General features: G+C 51.0%; 3 protein-coding genes across 6 annotated transcripts in view; all 3 read left to right on the top strand.

The window, feature by feature from the left end:
• Positions 1–222: 222 nt before the first annotated feature.
• On the top strand, positions 223–8,883 carry SLC25A14 (solute carrier family 25 member 14). 2 transcript variants are annotated; one of them, XM_064517969.1, is made up of 9 exons: positions 223–384; positions 458–605; positions 719–813; positions 2,295–2,380; positions 3,136–3,231; positions 5,425–5,549; positions 6,693–6,828; positions 7,458–7,538; positions 8,393–8,883. In XM_064517969.1, the coding sequence occupies exons 1-9, from the start codon at positions 321–323 to the stop codon at positions 8,432–8,434; spliced, it is 873 nt and encodes a 290-aa protein (XP_064374039.1). In that variant the 5' UTR covers positions 223–320; the 3' UTR covers positions 8,435–8,883. The 2 variants fall into 2 exon arrangements, with proteins under 2 accessions (XP_064374039.1, XP_064374040.1); XM_064517970.1 differs by lacking the exons at positions 6,693–6,828; positions 7,458–7,538; positions 8,393–8,883 and adding an exon at positions 6,169–6,686.
• Positions 8,884–13,590: 4,707 nt separating this feature from the next.
• Positions 13,591–17,084, top strand: GPR119 (G protein-coupled receptor 119). The gene is made up of 2 exons (XM_026112946.2): positions 13,591–14,757; positions 15,771–17,084. Exon 1 carries the CDS (start codon positions 13,773–13,775, stop codon positions 14,751–14,753), a length of 981 nt encoding a protein of 326 aa, XP_025968731.2. The 5' UTR covers positions 13,591–13,772; the 3' UTR covers positions 14,754–14,757; positions 15,771–17,084.
• An 897-nt stretch (positions 17,085–17,981) lies between these two features.
• The window catches only part of ENOX2 (ecto-NOX disulfide-thiol exchanger 2), a 67,570-nt gene continuing 59,314 nt past the window's right edge, over positions 17,982–26,237 (top strand). For 2 of the 3 annotated variants that reach the window (XM_064517966.1, XM_064517968.1), the window contains exon 1: positions 17,982–18,117. In XM_064517966.1, the coding sequence (XP_064374036.1) occupies positions 18,081–18,117 (37 nt within the window). In that variant the 5' untranslated portion in view covers positions 17,982–18,080. Of the gene's footprint in view, positions 18,118–19,436; positions 19,497–26,237 lie in introns of all 3 variants that reach the window. The other variant, XM_064517967.1, reaches the window with a different exon arrangement.

Below are 26,237 nucleotides of genomic sequence, written 5' to 3'. Positions count from 1 at the left end.
ACTCCTGGCTTCAAGATCTTGACGGTGGAACGGGGCCGGCTCCCCCGGCTGGTGAAGGGCGGTGGTTACGGGCGGCGCGGCAGCCGCTACGGGCTGGCTCCCCAGGCGCAGCGGGGAAAGACGCCGCTGCCGGGGCCGGCGCAGCGGTTCCCCAGGGCTCCGCGCCGCGGGGGGCAGGGGGGGCCGGGGCGGCGCGCGCGTCACGCGGGGGCGGCCGCTGCGCCGGCGGTTCCGGTTCCGGCGGGGCGGAGCGGAGCGGAGGCAGCGGTAGCGGTCCCGGTCCCGGCTCGGTGCGCCGCCGGCGCCCGCTCCGCCATGCCATGTCCGCGCTCAACTGGAAACCCTTCGTGTACGGCGGGCTCGCCTCCATCGTGGCCGAGTTCGGTGAGGCGCGGGGCGGCGGCGCGGGCGGCGGCGGCGCGGGGCCGGCGCGGGGCTGACGCCGCTCTCCCCGCAGGCACCTTCCCCGTGGACCTCACCAAGACGCGGCTGCAGGTGCAGGGCCAGAGCGCCGACGCGCGCTTCCGCGAGGTGCGCTACCGCGGCATGTTCCACGCGCTGTTCCGCATCTGCCGCGAGGAGGGCGGCCGCGCCCTCTACTCGGGGTAAGCGCCGCGCCCGCCCGCCCCCGCCGCGGGGCGCCCCCGCCGCCCGCGGGCTGCCGCGCCCGCCCGCCCGCCCGGCCGCCTCAGCGGCGTCTCGTTTGTCCGCCCCGCAGGATCGCCCCCGCGCTGCTGCGACAGGCGTCCTACGGCACCATAAAGATCGGCATCTACCAGAGCCTGAAGCGGCTGTTCGTGGACCGCCTGGAAGGTCGGTGCCGGTAAACGCGCAGCGGGGCCGCGTCGCGCCGAGGCGCGGCGTGCAGCCTGGTGCCACTGGTTCCCCCAGAAATGGGGCGTTTTTCCCCGTCCCGCCGTGCCTTTTCGTGTACGAATAGCAGGGATGGGTGTCAGTACAGAAGCTTGTCACCGTCCGCAGTCGCAGAAACAGTCCCTAGCCAAGCGCCTCCCCTTCTGAACCGACCTTTCCTCTCACCAGCCTCGGTCTGTGCAGTACCAGAGCCACAAAAGCTGCTGTCGACTCAGGCTCCTCTCTCCTTCCTGCTTAGCCTCAGGAAAGGCATCATATCCCGGTTGTATTCCCTGGACTTGCCTGATGGAAAGCTGCAGTAGCGAACCTCCCCCTTCTCCCTGCTAGAGCCTTTGAGTCCTCATACCCTCACGCGGCCGCTCTGGTTTGCATAGAAATTACAGTGCGCAACTCCTTAGTTTTGCTCCAGCACCGTAGATAGGACACCATGAACACTCTCGACTTGTACACGTCTGGTAATGAGAGTCACTGTCGCTCCTGTCTAGATAGTGGGGCACTGAGAGCCTGGTATGTGTTCACTGAAGGAGTAGCAAGCACTGGATGCACAGATAAGGTTTAATCCCCGGTCTGACACAAGCGAACATTGCAGTGACGTTACAGTCTGGGAAAGGGAGATGAGGGAGGCTCGGGCCATGAGTACAGCACAGCAGGGCTTTCTCCTGGGGTTGCTCTACTTTTGAGTAACATCTCTCCCTGCGCTTGGTTCTGTGGCTTGTACGCTGGGCTGCACGTCTCCTTCCCGCTTGCTGCCGCCGCGTTTCCCGTTGTGAGAACTGTTGTCTGAATGTTTGTCTCCCTACAGGCCTGGGGCAGCCAGTGGCCTGGGCTCCTCTGGGAAGTGCTGTGGTCAGTACCAACAAAGGGCCGTGCCTTTTTCCGACATAACCATCGCTCTAATGTTGGGTCTGGAAGTCTTGGAGATTTCCCCCCTCCTCGCCACCCAGAACTAATTGCATCTAACTTTCTAACTCGTGCCTGGATCACCTGCTCTCTGTTTTCGCAAGGTGGCTGCATATTTGGAGTGCAGCCAGCTGGAGCTCCAGAACAAAACTTTTTGGCGTTAGGTTACCTCAAGAAGTGTTGAGCTATCCCTCTCTGTCCTCCCTTTATCTTGCCCTGTCTCCACCATGATCAGGGGACACTGAAATCTCAGATGATTGTTGAAAATTTTCCTATACAGCAATCTTTTCCTTGACCAATCAGCTAGACTCATCGATCAGACCTGGTTCTCTCTGAAGGTGTGTTGCTGAGTGTTTCAGCTGCTGCTTGCTGCTTCTGGCGGCTGAGGCAGGTGTGCAACTTCACCATGTGATTTGGGAGCTGAACTTTTCTGTTCTTCCTGGAGCTTCTTGCTTGTTCAGTACGGCCTCTGCACCTTCTCTTAAGATCTTTTGGATCTGACCTTCTCTTCTTGATTGCAGATGAAACGTTGCTAATCAATGTGATCTGCGGAGTGGTTTCAGGGGTGATCTCCTCTGCACTTGCCAATCCAACAGATGTGCTGAAGGTAAGACGTGTATGTGGCCAGAGACAGCTCTCTGCCGGATGTGTTTTGCCCTGTTGAAGCTGCTGCTTTCCAGTGAAGATGCATCTCTTCCAGCTGCAGTGAGATGCTCTCCAAGCCAGTGCTGCATTAGTTCTGTTAATCTGGGCTTCTTGTGTATGAGAACGGAGGTCCAGAGCAGGAACCATTAAAAAAAAAAAATCAGCTCTTAAAGATCAGGAAACCAGTGAGGGGTGGAGGTTGTGTTACCTTAAAAATGAGTAAAGCAAGTGGTGTGGTAGCCAGGCATTCAGTGGACCTCAGCTCCTTTCCCTGCAGCCACCATGCTTCGTTTGGCTGATAAAGTTCAGTCCTACCTGTTACGTGGAGTGACCAGAGTTCAGTGGGAACTGCTGGGTCCCCTCCATTCCCTACTGCTGGGTCGTTGGGGTCAAGAAAACTCTGCTCTGAGTAGAGACAGTCTGGAGAACTTTCCTATGCTTTTCCCTGTGTAGATCTGCCTTCTGGGACTGTGTTTGGAGTGGAAAGGTCTTGCCTGTCACTTCTCTGCGTTATCTGAGTTTTGCATTGCACTTCTACCCTGCCACAGTCCCTGCTCCTTGCCTGCTGTTATCACCTGACACTCGCTTTCCAGCAGAAGGGCACAGAGCATATTTGCTCTGAGTTGCCCCCTTCTACCAGGAGGTCCACTGGGCTGGTAGCTTTGCCCTCCCGGGCAGGCCCTGATGCCATCCTGCTGACTCTCGTGTTTGTTTCAGATTCGAATGCAGGCTCAAGGCAGTTTATTCCAGGGTGGCATGATTGGCAGCTTCATCGATATCTACCAGCAGGAGGGTACCCGAGGCCTCTGGAGGGTGAGTTGCTGGAAACCTTCTCTCTAGTAGCAGAAATAACAGCTGCCTCAACTTGTTTGCTGCTCCCCATCTAGTGTCTCTAGGCCCTGGTGCAGTATTTGCAGAGCGTTGTGGCCCAAGGATAGTAGCAGATTTCTGGTTCTGGTTGCTGGCCAAACAGAAGCACGTGTGTGGTGGAGATTGGGTCTGTGCTGCAGCAGCACCAGGGCTTGGCCAGGCATGCCTGTTTCCCAGGACTGAAGCTGGTGTGCCTAAAGTTTCAAATAGATGAGTGTCCCTTGAACAGACCAGCATTTGGGCTTGGATGAGCATTACTGGGCTGGATCCTCCTCGTGCTCTGCTCTGGGGAGGATGCTCAGCCTGGCATATCTTGGAATCAGTTAGTGGTGACCCTGCGTGTGGTGAGTGGGACACTTTGCTTACCTCTGAATATGAGCAGCTGAGCACCTCTGCACATGGAGGAGGAGGAATTCCTCTAAATAACTTGGAGTGCAGAGGACATAGAGTAACCTTCTGAAGTTACTCTGTGTTTGAAGTTCCCTCAAACCTACCTTGCGTCTGAACCTAGCCCCCTGAAACCTGCCATCTGCGCGTATAAAGAGTATGACAGAGTGGTGGGTTTTAGAGAAGTGGATAAGATAAGACTCTTGGGCTTGCACATGCACGAGAGCTACTAGTGCTCAGGCCTTACTGTTTGGATTTTAGCAGTGGTTCTTTGGCTTTATGTTAAGGAGCCTCACACTGTCCTTGCAAAACAAAAGTCTTTTGTGCACTCAGGTACCCAGCCATCTGTCTAGGAGCGAGCTCAAGTGCAGGAATTCCAAAGTCAGAGTGCTTTTCTACAAGCAACAGTCCTATTTGTCTCTTATGGCCAGGGAAGTCCTTTACAGGAAAACAGGTTTTGCAATGAACTGGATGGGAAGAGGAGGGAAGGGGGAGGAGGGGTCAATCCACTGCTGGTTTTGACGTAGTAGTTACTCTGGGATTACTCCTGCTCTCTAGACAAACTCATACAAGAGGGGAAGCAAGAACGGAAAAGAAATGAAACCATCTGTGTTACTGATGTGCACTGCAGGCAGGATGCAGTGCACAGACATCAGTTTCAAGGTGGTTTCCAGTGATCAAGCTAGTCCACCTGCTCTCTGGTCTGGGACAACCCCTAGATACTGTGTCTCCTAACTCCGGTATTCCCTCACGCTGACACAAAGCTGTTTTTTCTATCCTGACATCTCACCAGTTTTGGCAGTTATCTTGTGGGAATGAACTGATGTTTGAACTGGCTGTGCTAGGATTGTGTTAGACAGGAACCCAAAAGGAGACTGTCAGATGCTGCAGTAGCTCAGCAGGATGGAAACAGGAGGAGCTGTAAACCTGAAAAATAGTTTTACTTACAATCGCTTTGGTTTTGTGTGATGAGCAAGCCAGATGTCCCAGTGGGTTGGCTCATGATTTGGCTGCGCTGAAGAGTTGCTCCTAGTTCCAGTGACTGGAGAGCTCTCCCATGACAATGTGGGTTTCCCTGAATTACTCAGATGGTGTTACAGTTGCTGTGCCGTGGGTCCAACTCAGCACTGCTACTGTGTTTTCCATGCCCTGCAGCCCAATGAAATTTGCAACCTTTTTATCTCATTACTGATGATGGGGCTTGCTGGGACATTTCCTGGGCACAGCATAGCCGGTTCTTCTTACCTGAGCTCATGCTTGTTCCTCTCAGTTGTATTGCCAGATCCCAGATCAATGTCCTGCAAGCAGCAATGCTACCAGTACATGAAGCACTCCCAAATCACAAGCCTTAGCAAAGCAGAGTTCAGCTGCTGTTGTGTAGCCAGCAGGACCTGGAGCCACATGTGGGTTCCCTAGGAAGTGGCTGCTTTTGCTCTTGAGTTAATCTTCTCTGGTGTTGAAATCGGTGGGTACTGTTCAGCAGGGGAAGACCAGTGGATTGAAGCCTGATTCCTGTGTGCTGTTGGCTGGGTGGAGAATAGCACCACGTGGTTAATCTAGGTGGAGTAACACTGCCAGGGTGGAGGGTGAAGGAGTCCTCCTTAGACTTTGCAGTAAAGTGGAGAGACAGCGAGCTGCTGTAACTGAAAAGCTGCAGCTGCAATACAGGCGCAGGAGGAAGCAAAGGAGAATGTCAGCAAAAGGCCCTTGAGAGGCCCCTGGGGAGAGACTGCTGTTTGTGCTGTACAGGGTGTTGTTCCGACGGCCCAGAGAGCTGCTATCGTGGTTGGAGTGGAACTGCCAGTCTACGACATCACCAAGAAACACTTAATTCTGTCGGGCCTGATGGGCGATACAATCTTTGCCCACTTTGTGTGAGTATTTGCCACGGCTACTCCACTCTCCAAGTTTAGCAGGGGTTGGGAAGCAAGTGTTTAGCAGGGGGAGGAAGGTGGGATTTGTGGAGAAACCTTGGGCTGGTTCCTGATTATAGAGCAAGTGCTGTGGAGCTGCAAAGAAGAGGCCCAGTACTTACAAGGGATGTGCTGTGTCAACTGAAGCAACTCAGAATGCCCAGCCAGCATCCCCAGGGTTCCTTCCTGTAGAAGGAACCTGGCAGAAAACTGGTGAAGTAAAATTGTGATTTCAGCTCACTGATGTTACAGAAGTGCTGGTCCCAGCCACTGTTGCTCCACACCTGTGCCCTGGTATGAACAAGTCGGGGAGATGTGAGCAGCAGGAGTGCCATGTGTGTGACTAACTGTAGCACCAGTTCAAAGAGCTGCTCCAGTCCTAGGTCTTCATCTCTACAGAGGTTTTCGGCTTGCAGCCACTGCTGTAAGAGTTCTGTGAGATGACTTTTCAGAACTGACCTGGATGAGGCCCTGAGCAATCTGACCTAGCTTTGAAGTCAGCCCTGCTCTGAGCAGGGGTTGGGTTAGAGACCTTCCAAAGTCCTTTTTCATGTACATTTTCCTATTATTCTTCTGGCAGACGCTTTAGCTGGAGGTGCTGCAGTACGTCAGCTGGGTTTGCCTGCTATGGGCTGAAGGTGACGAACACTAGACCATACACACAGGGAGGAGAGTAGCAGCTTCATGGTCCCTCTTGCTGCCTTTGGTCTCTTCCCCTGCACTGAAGCAGTGTTTGCTCTGGTGAGAAGGATGTGCACTTCCAAGAGGCTGCCTTCAGGTCTGTGTCACCTTGATAGCAGCAAGAGCCACTTGCCAGACTGCAGGCTGCTCCTCTGGAGACTCAGCAGTGAACTCTGGCAAGGATCTCGATTAAGCAAAGCTGAGTGTTTCCCTTCTCCAAGCTTCCTGGGGTCTCACAGTGGTGTGTCCTGCCTCTGTGTGTTTCTGGATGCAACAGACAGCACAGTTTAAGTTTCTTACTAAAGACTTTTCATAAAATTCAGTGAAAGATGCTCTCTATGCTTTTGTCAGGGCCTGTCTCCCATTCCGAGCTTGAATGGCCATGTTCGGAGCTGCTCCTCTCTAATGTTTTGGTGCATATAGTTCCAGTTTTACCTGTGGGCTGGCTGGTGCCATTGCCTCCAACCCTGTGGATGTGGTACGGACACGGATGATGAACCAGCGGGCAATAGTGGGCAGCGTGGAGCTCTATAAGGGCACTCTGGATGGTCTTGTGAAGGTAAGGAGGTGACAGAGGTGGGCAAATCCCTGTCTTTAGGAGCTTGGCCAAATTCCAGCAACATGTATCACTGATTTTAGCAATTAGATTCGACAGCCACAGAACACGCTTGTCAGTAAGTGCTTCAGACAAACCAGAGAAGGGCCTAGAGCACTTTCCTAAGTCCAAGTTCACCATCAGCTTGAGCATCCTTCCAACCTCACCTTATGGGAGAAAACTTTTAGTGATGCATTTTGGTCTTGGGCAAAGTGTCATTTGCAGCCTAACTTGATGCGTTGGAGAAGCACCCTAACACCATCTCCAGTGGCCTATCTGCTTGCTTCAGCAGCTTTAAAGGTCCGTTATGTCACACATGGCACTGAGATGGTGGGCACAGCAGGGACCTGAAGTGATCTCACTGTGTAGCACGTCAGGGGACATGGAGCTGTTTCCTGTTAAGGATGTTGCACTCTATGAAGGGTGTTTACTGTGCGTGTCACATTGATATCATCCCCAAAGCATGGACTTGCTGCCCTACCACTGTTGGTGTTCCTGCAGCAGAGATCTTCCCTGGGCCTGCTGCTGTCTGCAATATCTGACTACACCTGAAGGGGTGTCTCATAATTGATCTGTCTCTTCTCTCCTCCCAGACGTGGAAGAGCGAGGGCTTCTTTGCGCTCTATAAAGGTTTCTGGCCCAACTGGCTTCGGCTCGGTCCCTGGAACATCATTGTATCCTTCAGAGTGCTGCTGGGAGGTCAGGAGTTTGGGGAGGCAGGGGAAGACCAAGCTGTAGAGGAAATGCAGAGAAGACCCCCTGACGGGGCACCTTTGACTCTGCTCATCACCTTATAGCCTGTATCTTTCCTGTAGCAGCCCAGAGTGAACTCCCTGTCCTGCCTGGACAAACACAGGCTGTGGTGTGGCTGCAGCTGGTTCAAGTGCCCCCAGAATGCTATTAGTTCTGATTGCTGTTTCTAACAGCCAGCTCTGTGGATGGCCAGCATAGGGATTTCCAGTGCAGGAGCACTGGAATCTCTTGTAAAGTGTGTAGTCTCAAACGCTTGGCTTGAGACTTTCCATTTGGCCTGATGAGCTCCTGGAGGTGCAGCAGTTTCTGGACTGGCATCTGTTTTGGGAGAGAGCCTAGGGAGCATTCTTCTGCTCCGAGATGGGTGCTGGTCTGCTCTGCAGGATCAGTGCTGCTGTGTTGCTGTACTGGCTCCTCCTTGCCCTCTGAAAATATGTATATAATTTATTTTAAATAAGTCACATCTTAGAAAGTACATGCCTGGGGCTAAAGCTACCTCTCTATCTCAATGGTCCAGGCAGGCCCGGGCCTGCTCGTCTGTGGGTCATTCTCTTCCCTCTCCTGGTAACTCTCCTCGCACAGCTCCCTCTTCCATCTGTTCAAGTCATTTTATGTGGCCTAGAAGAGGGGCTTCCCTGTCTTGGCCATCAGCTGTACTGTGCTGATGCTTTCCCCACCTTTGCCTCTGGTCGCTGGTGTGGCCTGGCCATGTGGGAAGGCTCAGTGCAGGTGCCCGACGTATTTTTCTGACCCAGTTCCTTGACGTTCCCGTCAGTTTTTTATCACCTACGAGCAGTTGAAGCGACTTCCGTTCTGAGAGCTGGCTTCATTCCGTGAGGACCATCTTCAAGACTTGCAGCAGAGCACTTTGCTGCTGCCTTCCTATTCATTTCACCATCCCCATGTTCTGATGTTTTGGTACAAGTGGGTCTGGACCCTCATCCCCCCCAAACTGCATGGTCCCTGGAGCATGTTCTGGCTGAAGTGAAACTGGGAGGCTCAAGGCAGATGCTGCATGGTTTCTTTGTTTTGTTTTGTTTTGTTTTTGACACAGAGACAAGTATTAACTGTACAAGTGTCTGGGCCTGAAGCGATATCTTCTGTGAAGATCTGTGCATTCTAGTGGCCTTTGGATGCAGTGGTGGTTTGTTGTTTGGCTCATGTGCATTTCTCTGCCATGCCTGCGGGGTGAGGCTGGAGGCTGGACAGGGTGCTGTCATGTTTTCCTGCAGACGTGTAACCTCATTAAATTATTTATTGACCGGATGGCATGAGTTTGTGTTTGTGCACATTTACTGCAGGTGTACTTCCCAGAGCAGATGGCGTGTCTGCCTTTGGAGAGAACAGAAGCAATTTTTTCAGCACAGTACATATCTTTTTTTTTCCAAGTATACATTGGGTTTTTTGCTAACAATTTTTTTTTAAATAGGTCAAAGATTCATTATATTAGAAATATTTCTAAAACACAGGTTCATTGTTAGCATCAGAAAATTATGGTGCTGTACCGTCAGCTCGGTTTTGCAAAACCTCAATCTGCCTTACATGATTTACTTAGGTTATTTTTAAAGAAACGTAGAGCAATTTAAAAGTGAGATTAGATGTCCCATGACTTTAAAATAGTGTCTCTAGCATGGCGAATGCTAAGCAGAACAGCTAGCAAGATATTTACGATCATCACTTTCTGTTCTTTTAAATACATATAGATGTGAAAGCAAACAGGTTTTATATTCCTATTCTCTTTCCCCTTTATGGGGCAGGTTGAGTTGATGAAGGTCTCATGTGCCATACAGCAGTGCTTTCTATCTGGCAGTGCTGTAAGCTGAGATTCCATCCATGCAAATCAAACAAGGGACATTCAACCAAATTCAGCCCTGACAAATAAGATAATCGTTTTCTGTGGTTTTGCAAAGGCATTTTTGTATTGTATTAACTGAATGTAAGGTAAAACTGCAGAAGAAAGATGACTCCAATAAACTATGCAGAGCCAGAAGGAATAGAAACGAGGAAAAAATTGTTTGTAGATCTTGCAGTAAACAGAGGTTTTAATGTAGGACCAGAACTCATCAGGCTGAGAGAGTCATTTTCAGAGTTAAACTATACTTAAAAGCTGCCAGAAACTGGCAACAGTGGATTAAAAAAAGTGGAAAATGTGCTCCCCTAGCTTTACTCTTGAAGAGAATTTCTAAATATCAAAAATTAAATAAGTACTTCTGTATGGATGAATACAAGTCTATATCAGAAATTTATTTTAGCTGCAATTTAGTAAATTCTTTGGGCTTTCTTCAGGGTTTCCATAACTTCAGCTCTGGAACAATATCCTCTATGCAGTTCCATGGGATGTTGCTGCTGTTGTAATTTTTTTGGAGTGATCCACCCAACAGCTCTCTGGTATTTGCAGCTATACCATTCGTGTTGTTTAGACTGGTGTAATGAGGTCCTCAGTAATACATAAAGAATATCCCCATGGCCCTGTAGCTGTTTGCATTTCTCAGCTGGAAAGCACTGAGGAGAGACTCTTCTCCCCACTGTTTCTCCTGTTGGATCAGCCCTGCACAGATGGCTTTGGAGATGCTCCTTCCACTTGTCTGAGTGGTCCCCAGCCCCTGGAGACATTGCTTATCTGAGCTGTTGATTGGATTGGCTGTCATAAATGTTACCCCATGTCCCTTTGCCTTGCTTTGTCAACAGTGAGTAAATGTACCACTGCTGGTGCTGGCGATCCCTGCGGATGTGACGGTGAGGCAGAGGCTGGCTGTGAGCGCTGCCTTGCGTGATGGACCTTGAGCATGATGCCGGGTGTTTCCTGAAGATGGTCATAAACCCCTTCACGCAGAAAGCATCTTGCCTCTGCAGCTCCGGCAGGGTAGAAAAACTGAGTCACTTTGGGTTTCTAAGGTGGTGAAAAATTAGTATTTTGATAGGTGTTTGAAAAACAAACCACACACCCAACCTGTAAACCTCAGTTGTAACCGCTTGTGCGAGGGGATAGCACTGTGGGAGATCTTGTAAAACAGGTTCTTTGCCTCAGGATGTCCTTCCTAGAAGCCCTCCCTAAACACATTTGTCTTATTTGCTCAAGCTTGTGTCTTCCTTTTTTTAAGCTCCTCTTAGCTGTGCTAAGTAACGCATGAGAGCCTAACTGAGCAGTGTGTGTACCCAGTTCTGTTAAAGGTGTGTTGACGCATATCCTGTTATTGCCCTGGGAAGTGGGGGTGTCTGAGCTCTCCAGGGCCAGAGCTGCCCCACAGTCAGTGGGGTGGGATGTGTTAATGCCTGCGGACATTGCCCTTTTGCTGCCTTCAGTTGCTGTACCATCTTGCAGGGTGCCACGTGCTTGTGCGCTGTGGCATTTTTTCCATCTAGCCGTGCCAGTATGGCTTTCATGCTGCTGCGTGGCAAGGCAGAGATTTGGGTTAAAAAGTAGAGGGAGTAGTGTTTTCAAACCAAGGGCTGAGCCTGGGGGGCCAAAGTTTCGTACTGAGCTGTAACTGTCTTGCAGAAAACTCTCCTGTGTTCCTGTTTAATTTTAGAAAAGTGAATTAAATGGCTTCATTCTACTTGAGAGATTTAAAGGATAGAGTCTCAGGGTAAATATAAGTCTTGTCCATGATGGGCACTGGAAAGGACCTGCCTCCTCACCACACTCACACAAAAAGGCTCGACGGTTTAACTCTGGCGTGGAGGTGGTATGGAAGGCACCCTGGAAAAAAGCTGAAGTCCTGCCTGAATGTCAAAAGTGGAAATATGCATGGTCCCTGGTACATTAAATATAATATTATGTGCTTTTTTGCATAGAATGGAGAAGCTTGCCAGGACTTTGGGACTGGTAGATAATCAAGGAATAAAAGAAGTGCTTGAAAAAGTGAAGGCCATAGTAGAAAAGCTGAATGTTGTCAGTTTTCACTTGGAAGAGCTCAGGGTGATTCCCCTGTTGGAGACTTTGGATAGGGTGGTGGGGGAGTCAGTCTTGAGCTGAAACAATGGCAGAAGAGGTTAGGGGACAGGCTATTAATTGAACACGGGCAGAGGGCTGTGCTGGGGTGACCCCAAATTGTCAGGGAACCTCAGGATGAAATGACCAAAGCTCTCGTTTGTAGCTTCTCATTTAAAGTTCCCCTCACATTAGGGAATGGAAAGTGTCAAAAGTGCGGACAGAGTTTAAAAAAAGGTTTGGGGAAGTATCAGCAAACTATCAGCCACTGTCTTTGCCACACTGGTAGACACAGTAATGAAGACTCGAGACACAAACGACCATGATATGTGCTGGGAGAGCCAACAGCTGAGGGAGGAGGAGGAATCCAGGCTTCAAATCTTCTGGGAGGTTTTTGGACCAGGAAGGTGGAGTTGATCTGCTATAGCTGGATTTCCAGAAGGCTTTCGGTCAAGTCCTTTATGAAAGCCATGAAAGAAAGTAGGCTGATGCTGGATAAAAGGAAAATGCCCGTCAGGCTCTAACAAAGGTCATGATACAAAGTATTCAAGGTTGTAACGGGGAACACTGGCAGTGATAAGCTGCAGAGGGGTGTCATGAAGTGGACATACCAAGTAATTTGAGGAGAAGGAAGCACTGCCAGGAATGGCTGCTGAACCTGCTGTGGTCTCCCAGAGGTAGAGATCTTGTGCTGTGTGCCGCAAAAATGCCCGTTCAGTTCTGGCCAAGGGGGATGGAGAGTAGGCCTGTCCCACAAGCTACTGTGGAGCTGTGTATGGGACAGCACAAGAATGTGCTTCTGGGGAGGCAGCACCTCTAGTTTGCATTTGCACTTTCTGCCCTAGCTCTCCTGCCATTTCTCCTCTCTCCATCTAGCCTCCCACTCTCCTTGATCCCACAGGAGCTGGGCCCTCTCACCTGTCAGGATTGAGGCTGCCCAAATGCCTCCTTGTAGAAGACTCCTTGCGGTCCAGGGATGAACCTGGTGGGGGGAGCAGGCTGCATCCAGGTACTGGTGCCATCCTGTTCCTAATCTTTGCAGACCTAGTGCATTCCCAAGGACCTTCCCTGGTGTGCAGCTCTGCTTATGGTGGCTGCACTTTGTACTTCTGCTGCATCTTCACTCCCTGCTGCAGAGTCTGTGCTCTTCCCTTTGGCCGTGCCCTGTCCTTGACCAGCCCTGAAGCTATGTTGTTCCCTTCGGCCAGCCCTGAAGCCGTGCTCTTGGCCACGTCCTGCCCTCAGCCCTGCTCTCAGCCTCTCCCTGGCAGCCTGCTCTTTCCAGGTTACTGTTTGACAGAGCGAGGCCTGAATCTTCCCCGTTTCCTGGCAGCTCGGATCCTTCCAGCTCCTCATGAGCTCCTCCTGCCTCATGTAGGAGCAGTGGCTTGTGCCACTCTTACTTCAAGGCATTAGTGTGGTTTCCTTGGTCCCTATAGGACAAGATCACCCTGGGTCTGGCAGCGACCCTGCAGAGACCCTATGAGCCACCTATGCTTCCTAGTGGGGCTGTATGTTTGGTGCTCTCTTTGCTTGTTCCCCTCGTTTATCAGCACCTGGGTCAAAAGCAGGACATTAGTCCTGCCCAGCTCCTTAGTGCTTGGCTGGGGATGCCCAGTTCCCCACGTGCCATCGCAGCAGCACCACTGGACAGGGAGTGAGCAGGGCATGATCCCAGCACCCATGTGGGCCTCAGCCTTTGAGCCGGTCTCATGGCCATGCTGAGGGAGATGCCAGAGAGGCTGATGGCAGTGGCCCCAGGGGGGGAGGTGTTGAAGCTGCGTGTGCGGGGGCTGCTGGGATGCTGTCAGGGTAGGGAGCTGGGGGAGCACGAGCAGGATGTTTGATAGGAGAACAGCCGTGGCACGGCCTTGAGCAGGCTTCCTGTCCAGGTGCTCGCGGCTCTCCACCCTACTCCAGGGTTGTCTGGAAACGTGGCTTGAGGGGAGGGACCTCTGTGGGCACGGCAGGCACTGGGAGCACACCAGTCCCTTCCGGCAGGCAGCTGCAGAGTGGAGCTCTGCTCCCTGACTTCCCAGCCCAAGGGAGACATTGCTGCACCGAAGGCTTTCGCTGTACTGCCCAGAGAGTGAAGGGCCACGCTTGCTGCTGCCCATCACCTGGGAGCTGAGCTGTGTCAGCTGGAAGGCCCTAGATGGGAGGGATGCCTTAGAACCACATCAGGGCCACACTGTCCTCAGGCCTTGCCCTGTGTGGGACAGCCATGGCCATTTCAGCCTTCGGACTCATCCTTGCTGTGCTGGCCTCGCTCATCATCACTGCCAACGCACTGGTGGCCATCGCCCTCCTTCGCCTCATCCAGAAGAGCAGCTGCAATGGGCTCTACTTTGTCCTTAACCTGGCCGTCGCAGACTTCATGGTTGGCTTCACGGTCATGGGTCTGGTCATGGATGAGTTTTCCCAGCTCTTTCATGCCACACAGACCTTTTGTGTTCTGAGAATGTCTTTCGTGACTTCCTCCTCTGCTGCCTCCATCCTCTCCCTGACGCTGATTGCCTGCGACAGGCACTTGGCCATCAGGCTGCCTTTCCACTACTTCCGGCTGGTGACAGGCCTGCGGGTCGGAGTGCGCTTGGTGGGACTCTGGCTGCTCTCTGCCATCATTGGTTTCCTCCCGGTCCTCATCCCAAGGTTTCAGCATACCTTCACCAACGACAAGTGCACCTTCTTCGGAGTCTTCCAGCCCAGCTACATGTTCACCGTCTTCTGCGTTGGCTTCTTCCCAGCACTCTTTCTTTTCATATACCTCTACTGTGATATGCTGAAAATTGCAGCCATGCATGTGCAGCACATCCGGGAGGTGGAGCATGCGGGGCTGGCGGGGGGCTGCCCCCCATCACGCACTACCAGTGATATGAAGGCCATGCGCACTGTGGCCGTGCTTATAGGGTGCTTCACACTGTCCTGGCTGCCGTTCTTCATCGCCAGCATTGTGCAGACCATGTGCCCTGAGTGCTTCCCCTACAAAGTCATTGAGAACTACCTCTGGCTGTTGGGACTGGGTAATTCCCTCCTGAATCCCCTGCTCTACTCTTATTGGCAGAAGGACGTGCGGCTGCAGCTCTCCCAGCTGGCTGCCAGTGTGAAGAGGAGAGTCCTCCTTCGCCTGGGGAATGGCAAGGGTTTCTCCAGCAGAGACTCCAAGTCCCTCCCCACCGTGTCCTGCTTGCGGCTCCAGGACTGACACGGTAAGGAGCAGCTTTCCAGCTCATCTCCATTGCAGTCACGAACCTGGGCCCATGAGATGGGGAGGGGCTCTCAGACAGGGTGGGCCAGACTTTGGATGCTAATTCCCAGACATTGGCATGGCCAAACTCAAGCTTGCCTGCAACCCCATGCAGCCACAGCACGGTCCATTTGGCACCAGCTCCAAGGTACCCCAAACTGCAGGTGCCTGGGGCACACACTGGCTTCGGTGTCTGCTGGGACTAAACCCTTGGTGCTTGGCTTCAAGGGCTATGATCCCTTGTCCATCTCTGTCTGGCTTCCCCTGTCCAGAGATGGAAGCCTCCTTTGCCCTCCTGTCTGCCTGTGATGTCAGCTTTCTGGGCCACGAACCTCAGGCGCCTGGGGCAGGGCTCCTCTCACAGCATCAGCTCCATTGTCTTCAGCCCCTTGGCCAGGTGCAGCACCCAGGTGGGCAGAGGCTGGAGGCTGGGAGGTGTGTGCACATCCTAAACCTGTCCTGGACCATGAGCACTCCCAATCGCTGTGCTACCTAAAGCAAACTGACAATCCTACAGCCTGCTGCACACCTGGGAGAGCTGCAGGACAGCACAGGCTGCACTGTAGCTGTTTGGCTTAGGTTGTAAAGTGAGTTAATGGGTGACTGGCTGAGTACTGAGCTGAACCAGAGGAACAAGAGGAACGGCTGCCTCAAAGCTGGGGAAAGCTCTGCGCAGAAGAGCTGCTGTGGCCTACTGGGGTTGTAGGGCTGGATTCGGGACCCTATGCACTGACTCATCCAGTGGGAGCACACAGCACTTAAGCATGTCCCATCACACTGTGGTGATGTTCAGACCCTGCCAAAGGCTACGGTGACTTTTAATTGCTTTTTGTAAAATCAAGTCCATTTAATTCACATGGCAAGAAAACTTCCCTTAAAACAGGCTGCTTAGATAAGAACTCACCCTGATCTGAAAATGAGGGTGCCGTGCACAAAACAGCAGTTTTCCACCCCTGTCATTTGTCCCACTGGTAGATATGAAGGCTCAGGGCCATATCCAGCCTGCAGCCAGAACCTGCCTTGGTCCTGAGGCCTTCCTCGTCCCAGAAGAAGAAACAAACAAAAAGCACCCTACAAAAACGAGGCATGTCACAGCACTCACCTCTTTGCCTGGAAAAGACCTGAGACCAAATACTACGTGGCAGATCTTGTTCCTGGCTGTAGCTTATGGTGATGAGCCTGAGATAAGGCTTACATAGAGCAAAGCTGGCTCCGTGGGTGAACTGATACCTTGTAGGTGGATCTAGTAGGTGGATCTAGTCTGAATCTGCTCTGGAGATTAGTGCATCATCTGTCTGTATGACGCATTTGCTGCCTGTTCTCGGTGAAGCCCAGGGCTCCACCAGCTGTGGCTTTGCAAAGCTGACCCATCCTCTCTGAGCGTCCAGTAACGCCAAAGCTGTCCTCTGCCTCCCTGCAAAACGCGTCACGCAGACGGTGGTGCGTTAGGGTATCCAAGTGGGAAGAGGGATGCTTTGCAAACATTGCTGCTTCCCGTGCTTGCTGATCACTGCCTCTGCTGCTGTGCTGCGGCCCACAAGCCCAAAGCAGGCCCAGCCAGGGGCAGTGTTTGTGCCTGGGCACAGGGCCACGTGGGACTGCAGATCTGAAGCGTGAGGACAGGAGTGGTACCGTTGGCTGTGCAGGTCTGCAGCCAGCATAGTTCCCCATCTGCGCTGGGGATCGTGGCTCAGGCAGCCTCCCAAGTGCCGGAGATGCTGCAGGAACCCAGGGCAGTGACCTGGATGGGGGAGAACACACTTCTGCCCAGCTCTTGTGCTACCAGAGGACACACTCCTGCTGGAAATGGAGCATCTCCTCGTGGTGGAGGACCCCTCCCTCGCTGAGCATCCTGCACTCTGGTGCTGACCAGAAGATGTTCTGCATCTCCTCTTTCCATGCCATGGGCTGGGAGCTGGTGCTTGCAAACAGGGGTAGTCAGAGCTCCAGTCCTGAGATATACCTCTAGATCCTACCGGAATAGCACGGACCAGCAGCCATTCCCGCGCCCTGTGCGAGACCACGTCTGCTTTCACCTCTTGTCCCGGAGAGCGCCTGTGTCCCTGCTGTGCCACTGTCGCACCAGCCATGCAGTGACTCCGCTGGTACCCAGTGCTGTGCATCACCCCAGCACCCAGAAGGTACGAGAGCGTGGCTGGAAGGCGGAGGCATGTCCGAGGCCATGGGGGAGGGAAGGCACAGGATTATTCCTGCCGTGAAGCCATGAGGGGAGAAGATGGTGGAGCGCTTCTGCTACCTACTGTCATATCAGCTGAATAAATCACATTTCTGCCAGCTCTGGTTGGTGTTCCTGGTAACACAGGGGAGTCCAGTGCTGCAGCAGGTGTCCTGCCCAAGGCTGGTGGATGTGGACACCAACGTGCTTGTGGGGCAGTTCACGTGTTCTCCCACCGTGCTGTGGCAGCCCATTAGCAACTGGGGTCCCCCACCTCCTGAAACACATCGGCCCCAGTCCCTCTTGCATCCATCCCTCTCGTGATGGTTTGGGTCCTTCTGGGGGCTTTTGAGTCTGCTCTCCCACTCCAGGGAGAAGGCTCTTTCTCCATTTGTCTGATAGCATGGGGACAGCAGGGATGCAGTTCTCTGGTCACGGTGAGGAAGAGCTCGGGTAGCTATAGCTCTTGCAAGAGATGGCAGAGGAACCACGGCGGCAATGAGACCATGCAGTAACCCTGGATGGGTGGGTGCAGGGCTGCGGGATGAGGCCTGGTGGTGACCCTGGATGGGTGGGTGTGGGGCTGTGGGATGAGGCCTGCCGGAGACCCTGGATGGATGGGCGCAGGGCTGAAGACGACAGTGGAGACCCATGGGGGTGCGAGGGGGCCAGGGCCTGCGGGCTGGGTCGGGAAGGGGGACAAGAGGCAGCAGGGCCGGGGCCTTCCCCCAGCACCAGGGGCTGGGAGGCTGGCAGGCCGGGCCCGGGGCCCAGCAGGAGGGAGCGCAGGGGACCAAGCCCCGCGGCGGTGACCCCGGCTCCTCCGCCCGCCCGGGCACGCACGGAGGGCAGCGGCGGGCAGGGCCGCGCCCAGGGCCCGCCGCGGCCGACACGCGCAGCCCGGGCGCCTCCGGGCCTCCCTCCCCCCGCGTGGGGGGGGGGGGGGGCCACGGCGCCAGGAGGGCGCCACCGTCCCGGCGTGCTGTGCGCGCAGCGCCCCGCCCCTTAGCCACACGGAAGCCAATGGGCGGCGCCGGCGGGGCGCGCGGGGGCGGGGGCGGGGGCGGGCGCGGCGGCGCGCGGAGGGGCCGGTGGGCGCCGCGGCGCGGATGTTCGCCGAGGGCGGCCGCGGCGGCGGCCCGGGCGGTGAGTGCGGGCGGGGGGGGCCGGATCCGGGAAGAGCCCCGGGGGCGGCGGCCGGCACCCTGCCGGGGGCGGGGGCGGCTCTGGCCCGCCGGGGGCCTGGCCGGTGCCCGACCCCGCTGGGGGCTGCGCGCCGGGCCGGGCCGTGGCGGGCGGGGGCGCCGGCGCTGCCCCGGCCTCATCCCGCAGTACGTCCTGGGAGCTGAGCGGCCCCGGCGCGGCCCCGGCGCCGGTTCGCAGCGGCGCTGGTGCGCCCAGCGCTGCGCGTGTCTGCGCCGCTCGCTGGGCTGCGATGAAGCGCCGGCGCGGTTAACTTTTGTTGCCGGGAAATCTGTTTTGGCAGGTTTCCTCGTTTCCAAAATGGAGAGGAGGCAGCAGAGGGCGGCTGCTGTCTTCCTCTTCCCAAAGTCTTTCTCTTTTGTTTATTTTTACCTACCACCGCTGCGTTTTGAGCGGTGCTGTCACCCCGTCGCGGCTTGAAAGCTGTCGGACTGCAGTGCGAGGCTGCTCGCAGGCCGCTCGCTTCCGCAGCCCGCTTCGCGGCGCCGGCAGAGAGCCACGGCCCAGAAGTGCCAGGTGAAAGAAGTGGCCTCCTCGTCGTGTGCGGTCATTTCTTTGCAGCGTGTGCTTGTCCCAGGCAACAGTGTGGCTTTGCAGAGCACCCAGCAATCATCCGGAAATTCTTGGAGTATCAGGCGAACTCCTGCTGGTGGTGATATCTCTAGTAGTCAATTGATGTTTTGCCGGAGGGGAGAGAGGGGAAGCTGTTTTGACAGGTTTATTTCCGTGTTTTATTTGAAGTCTCCAGACTGCCTTTTTAGTTCAATGGAAATTGAGCTAAACGATCAAAACGGTGGAGAAATGAATGATGATGATGGCTGCAGATGGGGTCTGCAGGCGGGGTTTTAGGAGCTAGTCAAGTGTAAGGAAATTGCTTGACTGGCTGCCTCCCACAAGGCTCTCCAAGAGAAGTCTGCGAGGCCGGCGGAAAGGCAATGGCACCTTCTCACCTCCTCGCTGTAGCTGGTTATGTTCTTATTTCTTCTGGCAACCTGACAAACTCAATCTTGCCCAGCCACATACCTCAGCTTGTGCTTACTCAAGCTGGGTCTGTTCTTTTAAGGTAACACTGCGCGTAGCAAATGCTGTTAGACTCGAGCATACTCATACCAATAACCAGACAAAAGTGGGTGTTTAACTCTCCAGCAGCCCAAATCCATGAAAATGCTCTGGCTGTGGCAGATTTGCACACGCACAGGCTGCTTTTTACTCCCCAGTATTTCACTTGCACAGCTTCAGTAATTAGATGCCGTATTTTTTAGGCCTGCAGAACATTGCCTTAGCTTGCAACGTGCCATCCCATTGCTGTGCTACAATCTGAGGTAGGTGTTTGTCCAGCAAACTTTGGTTCCTTATTACTTCAGCCTTTCATATCTTTCTCTCTCTGGAGGGTGACTAGTTGGTTTTTCTGTTTCTTAATGTTACATTTGAGGGGTTTAGTAACTTCTAATTAAAAAGCCCCTTGTGTTAAGCTGTCGAAAGCTCTGTCTGAGCCACTATAAGGTCGGGTTTCTTAGTTTAAGGTCATGTTGTTGGTGTCAGTGACTTTAGCTCATGGGAGGGATGAAGTTCAAGCTCCGAGTAATTTCAAAGATAAGGTGTTGCTGGAGCGGCATCCTGTATACCTTTCAAAGATGGTGTGAGATTTCTGTCCTAATCCCCAACTTTTCTGCTGACATTCTTCCAGTGTCAATGTGTCTATCTCGAAGTGGTGCTTTCCCACGACATCCTGCTTCTCTTCTGTCAACCCTAGCCGTTCTGGTCCTCACCCTGGTTCTGTGGCTCTCTCCCAGCCTGTAGGCTGCTTTTGCCCCTCTACGAGGGCCTTGTTTGGGGAGCAGCAGTTGTCCCTCAGTCCTAGTTTTTTCAGTAGGATTTTGTGATGATTCTGGCTACTGGGTCTACTGGGATTTTCACAGGGACATGTCTCTTTTATTTTTTTGCCGTAAGTCTGTGTCAGAGTTCCCATTTGTCTAGCATCCCTTTATCAACAGAGAGCGGCAGATCTGCTTGTAAAGAATTCTGCTGAGGCAATAGAAGTTAAAACTGGCGTAGACAGAGATAGACATCTGCTCTGAGCCTTTCATAGATGTATTTCTGATTGTGTCCTCAAAATCCGAGCTTTTGAGCATTTTTACAAAGGCATGCGTATTCCTTTTGGAGCATACGGCGAGTGAGTTGGCAGGATGGCCTCTGGAGAGAGCCCTTTCATCTCTGTCTGTACTGCGAGGGATCCGGATGCTTGAATTATGAATTGTCTATGATTAAGCAGATTCCTTTCTGAGGACTGAGACTCCATGCTGTGCCCCTTAGCTTCCAGAGCACCAGCTATATACGTTCTCTAAGTCCAAGGGTCGGTATGGAGCAATTTCTGGACACCGTGTTGAAAGGGAAGGTGGTTTGGTTGAGTGATTCGAGTATCCTAAGAATACTCCCTGCTGGGGAATATGTAGCAAGGTGGCATGGTGAGTAGGGCATACAGGCTTTGTGAGGACTGGTGCACCACAGGGAAGCAAAGACTATCACGTGTTTGTGCATCTGTAAACATGTATACACACCCTGGTAGAGAATTTTTTTTTCCCTTTGAATTTTTTTTTTTTTTTGGTGTGTGTCGGCGGGGTTTGTATAACACTAAACCAAAATGGTCCAAGGTCTTTGCTTCAACCCAACTCATATGTGACTTGGTCAAGTCTCCATGCTTTTGCCTCTGCGTTGGCTGTGGTCGGTGAATAGATGCCATTTAGTTGGAGCAGTACTACTTTAGTATGACTGGATATCGTGTCGTCCGATTCAAAGAACATGACTCTTTTTTTTTCTTACAGTGCCCTGCTAGAATAATTAGCTTGTCTGAAGTTAATGTTTCTTTTGAGTATGAGCTTCCAGAATGAAGGAAAGTGAGCTGTGTGCCTCTTATCTTCAAGGATTACCGGAACTTAATCTTTCTGTGCAAAGGCAACTAATCTCAGGCATGCAAATAGGTTTATTTAACTGCATGCCAGTGCTTAAAGCACTGATGTATGAAATCCCTTGCAAATTCAGATGTACATACTGCTAATCGCTTCTCCACCTGCTCTTTCTCCTCCTTCCCCCACGTTCAAGAATCAGCCTATAAGTATCAGTCATTGGAGACTGATGGTAACACATGCGCAGCGCTTGGTAAGCTCTAGTCCCAACCTGTGTATGCTCTTGATGCCTGGGCTTTCCCTGCCTGCTTTTGCGGAAGCAAAGTGGTAGTTTTACTGTCATTAGGATCCGCCTTCCTTTTGTGCTCAGCGCCGGAGCTCTGTGGCTCGCATGGAGCTGAGCTAAAGCAGAAGCCTTGTGTAGGACTTGAACTGTTAACCCCACCATTTAAAAGAAGATTTAAAAAGCTGGGAGTGGCAGGAGAACTGGCTGAAATACTTAAATATTATCAGCATCTTGCCATGTTTCTGGTACAGTACACAGGTAAAGTGTATGTTTTGTCTCCTTTTCTTGAAAGTGCATTTTTCTGTGATACTTTCTAGGTGAGCATTGTTAGAATATAGGATTATATGGGATTGACAAAATAACTATCAAAAGCATGCCTGCTGCTTCAGTATGCTTAGGAATCTTCTATATCAAATGGTTATCTGTTAAAATGATAATTATAAAACTCTAACCACTACATTTAAGCCAGGAGTACAGTAGAAAAGAATGCCTAATCCCAGTAGTAGTTTCTAATTTGGGAAGTTGGCTCAGAAAGCAAATGTTTTACATCAAAATGTAGCTGCAGAGCCTTGTTGTTTTTCTTTTCTCCTTTCCTTTCAGATTTGTCTTTTTCTTCTTTGATTGTTGCAGTTTAAGATGTGGTATGTTCTTCAGTTTCTTCTGAAGTGTGTTTCTTCAGACCTTAAAACAAGCAGTACAGATAGCAGTTTGTATTCTGGCATCTAATGTTTCTAAATTGCATTTCTAAACATGCAAGAAAGGGACTGCTATTCAGGTTGAACAGTCTTTGTTTCAAATATTTGCCAATGTTGGCAAAAGGGTAAATCTGTATTTGTAGTAAAGCCTGTGTCAGCTCAGTTCTTAAGTTCTCCTTGATGCGAGTGAAACAGAAGCTTGGTTGGTGGTATAATCTATATATGCTATTTAAATGTGAGATTAAAAATGTTTTTAGGCATATGGAAGGCAGGGTTCCACTCACTATTTTTTTTTAATTTCCCTGAGTTTTTGGGGCATGGATCTGTGTACCTGGTTTTTTTTTTATTAACTAGGTGGACATCAGGAAATGTTTGAGTCCAAATGACAGTAGTACAAGATTGCTATTAGAACATGCACTTGTGGACAGAGCTTGAGTTGTCACTTGATTGAATGTCCGTAAACCCATCAGGGAAGTTTGTCTTGCAAAAATCTTGAAGTGTAAACCCTGGTGAGGTACTGTTTTAAGTGGTCCTGCCGTAACAGCCCATGTACAATGAGCTGTACAAAGTCACCTTCTTGGTAGAAGTGTTGCCAGCATGTTCAGCTCTTGGTAATAAGAGTTATGTGTAAAAACAATGTTTTTCAATTAAAAATAAGTTTAATTTTTCTTTCTTTTTTTTTTGGCTGATCTTTAACGTAGATAAAGCTAAATGGCGAAGTTCTGTTAATAGGAGCTTGTAGTTGGAAAACGAAGTACTGTCAAGGCCCTGGCACAGGATGCACTAAGGATATATACTTCCCTTGATTTATGCCTGGAACATTCAGATCTTTCCTGTCTCTATTCAGGCCCTTTCTAAACCTGTGCTGTGAAAGCTACAGCCATATATAGCATCAGCACAGACCCAAATCAATGTCTGCCTAAAGCGATAGGCAAGCCTGTGCAGTATTAATGCTGTTAGTACCAGCAGGAAACTGCCATACGCCTTAAAATGTGAATAGGTGCAACTCAGCATCTGCTTCCAGATGTCAAGACCACCTACAGAAACCTGCTGTTCCTGGTGCTGTTGTTTGAGGAAGACTTGCTGATAGTTATTTCCTACTTATCTTTAAGCATCACTTTTTTTTTTTCCCCTGCAATCCATTTTCCTAGTGAGAAATTAAGGCATCTTCTAGTCCACTTGATGGGTTTAGTCACTGTGTTGTGGCAACTCCTGATACTTTGCTTCTAAAAATGTGTTCTGAAAACCCCTGGCGAGACTGGCCATGCCTGGAGGCAACAGGCGCGCTAAAGCCTGTGCCGTATGTGGTTCTCTCGAACTGCTGACACCAGTCTGACATTCATCAAAAGCCCTATTTTATTCCCGCCTAGCGTCTGCATGGTAATTCACTGCAATTTACTGGCTCCGCTTATTTCTGCTTTTCCCAGCTGGCTCTCCAGAGAGCTTCAGTACAACTCCGAAGTCCATTCTTGTGCTGGTCCTTTCCTTCCGAAGTCAACCACCTCAAAATAGCCAAGGATGCTTTGTTAAGGTCAGAGCAAAGGAAGAGTGCTTATGCTGTGGGCTATCCGCATAGCTGTATTAGCTGAGTCTTCCAGCTTTCGATATCCTTCTCTCTGCTTGGGAGAGGACTTTTTTTGCAACTTCAGCTTTCTTCTGTGCATGTTCTCTCTATCCTGTGGGATATGGATTGAAAGTTAAAGCTGAATGGCAGTTCAGAGAAACAGTATAACAGAGGCAATCCATGCTGAAAGCGGTTGCTGTCTATGGCATTTACCAATTGTAGGGTGGAAAATTGACATAATGAGGGGTTTAATAACACCCAATTCTAGTATTTGAGCTACTGAAAAATGTACTCCAGCATGCATTGGAAGACTTTTCTCTGGCTTGATTTATTCTTGGAGCAAACTCCAAACTGCAGGACAGCAGTGGGCAAAGTGCCCACTTCTTAATACTGCTTCTGTTCTTTTTAATACTACCTCAGTTGTCCACTTCTTAGCACTACTCTTTTCTCCTGCTGGTCAGTTACTCCTTCTCCATCTTGGGGAAGTGAGAGCAAAGCTTTCATGCTTCTCAGTATTGGATGTGCTGTATGTGCCCAAGGAGGGAGGACTTGTGGATGGTAGCCCCTGCCTTCTTGGAAGGCCCCGGACGCTTGCAGGTGGTGGTAAGGCTGCCTGCCCTGAGTCACTTAGACCCAGCCAGCTTCCGGCTGATGGCTGGTAAGTGCCTTTGGGCTGGCTCTCCCCAGGCTCTTGGGAATAGAAGACCCCTGTATATATGGAATTACTGCCCATCATAGCTGCTCACATGGAGGCCTACAGGTGTGTCACGAGGTAAGTGTCTCGACCCAGACTGTTTCTGTAGACCGAGCAGACTCTCAGTAACTGGCTGCTGTGTATGGCAGCAGCTCCTGGCTTCCTCTGCTCACAGAGCCTGGGACAACGCAGGGGAAAGTGCCTATGAAAGTAGCTCTTAGGATGTTGGAAGTCCTTGTTTGGAGGACTTCCCAGGCTCTATCATGTGTGGGTTAACTGCATCCTCTCTAGTGTTGATCCTAAACAACAGCACACACAAAGTAAGTTCATTTTTGTTTCTAGTTTGTGAAGGAGCTAGTCTGGTTTTACCCTGTGCCTGCAAAGAAAAAAACAAAGTTGCAATTAATCATCTCATCAGCTTGCAGTTTCTGTAACTTTTGAATATTTCTGACTTACAGAAATCTAGTCTGAGTCTGCTCAAAGATAATAGCATGCTTCTCTTCCAGAGCACTTGCAACATGTGCTTTACATGTAGTGATTAAGTAGTAAATGCAAAAAGTTAGCTTTAAAACCAAGGAAGTCCTATTTTTACCTTTTTGAAAATATCTAGGCACAATAATAAAAGAGTATATGCAATGGGAAGGGTAGCTCCAAAACCATTGTTGTGCTGGGAAATGATAGATTTGGAAGAAAAAAAGCAATTAATTGGAATGAATTTTTACAGTCAGAGTGCTTACATTCCTTCTGTCTTCACCTGGTTCGGTTTGTTTTCAGAGTTGTACTGAAGCAAAAGCATTTTAGCTCCTTGAATCTTTCTTCCTGTGAATCCCTGCATTAGGAGGTATATTTGCCACCTCAGCACTATCTCAGAAAGTGCATCATTTGTCTCTGACGTAGTGTTTGGGGAAAAAAGCTATAGAAAAGTGAATCTCTTGTTCCGGAAACCTATGAACACTATAGTAATTTTAGCTTTTTTCATATTCTTGTCCCCTTATTGTGTGATGTAGCTGTTTTGGGGATTGTTTGGTAGGACATGACTGTTACATGGTTTGAGTTTGAAGAAAAACAGCAAATCCAAAACAAACAAACCCCCAAAGCCAAACCCCTCCAGTGGGAGCAAAATGAGGATTTTAACTCTGACCTCTTTACTAATCTGATCTTGATGTGGCTCCACGAAAAATTGCAATAGCATAGCTTAAGCCGTGGCTTGATGACGCAGTGAATCTGGGTCTGGGTTCCTAGCACTAGTGCCTTAGTCATGCACTGTGTTCACAGCTGAGCATTCATCTGACACCGTGAATTTATACCAGCACAAAAATGCTGCTGCATTCATGTCTAGGGATCACATGTTGCATCTGTTAGAGAGCGTATCGGATTACGCTTAATGGAGCGTAAATAATAAATAATAAATTTTTTGGCAGTGGAATATCTGTGAAGTGGCTGGAGCAAGCCTGTGGTCCGTTGTCCCAGGATTGCAGTGTCTCCAGTTGTCTTTATGGTGCTTTTGCTGTGTTGCACCCACATCTCTCACAGCTACTGCATGGACCTTGGTAATCAGAAATGCATTTGGTGAAGTGATGCTGAGCTGAATAGTTGTTGATGTCACTGGACTTCACCTGACTTCAAAGAAAACCCTGAACTGTAACTTATGTTACAGCTACCTGTGGACAGTTCATGAGAGTTCTCCATCTACCCTTCATAGAGGGGTACTTTACTCTTTAAGCTGGGTTTGGGTCATTTTGTGGGGCAATTTATATGATGTATTGTCCGTGATAAATAGGTACTGCACCTCATGACCATGTTCCTAAAAGTTCTGAGTGCCTAGGGATGTTTCCAACCCACTGCCATTGGCAAAACTTCTCCTTGCTGTCCCAGGCACCTCCTTTCCTCTTGCTCCAGTTATTTGCTAGGACTATGGTTT

Source organism: Dromaius novaehollandiae, chromosome 11 (assembly GCF_036370855.1).
Source record: "Dromaius novaehollandiae isolate bDroNov1 chromosome 11, bDroNov1.hap1, whole genome shotgun sequence".
Lineage (NCBI taxonomy): Eukaryota > Metazoa > Chordata > Aves > Casuariiformes > Dromaiidae > Dromaius > Dromaius novaehollandiae.
The sequence above is the reverse complement of the archived record's forward strand: the minus strand, read 5'-3'. Positions and strand labels throughout refer to the sequence as shown.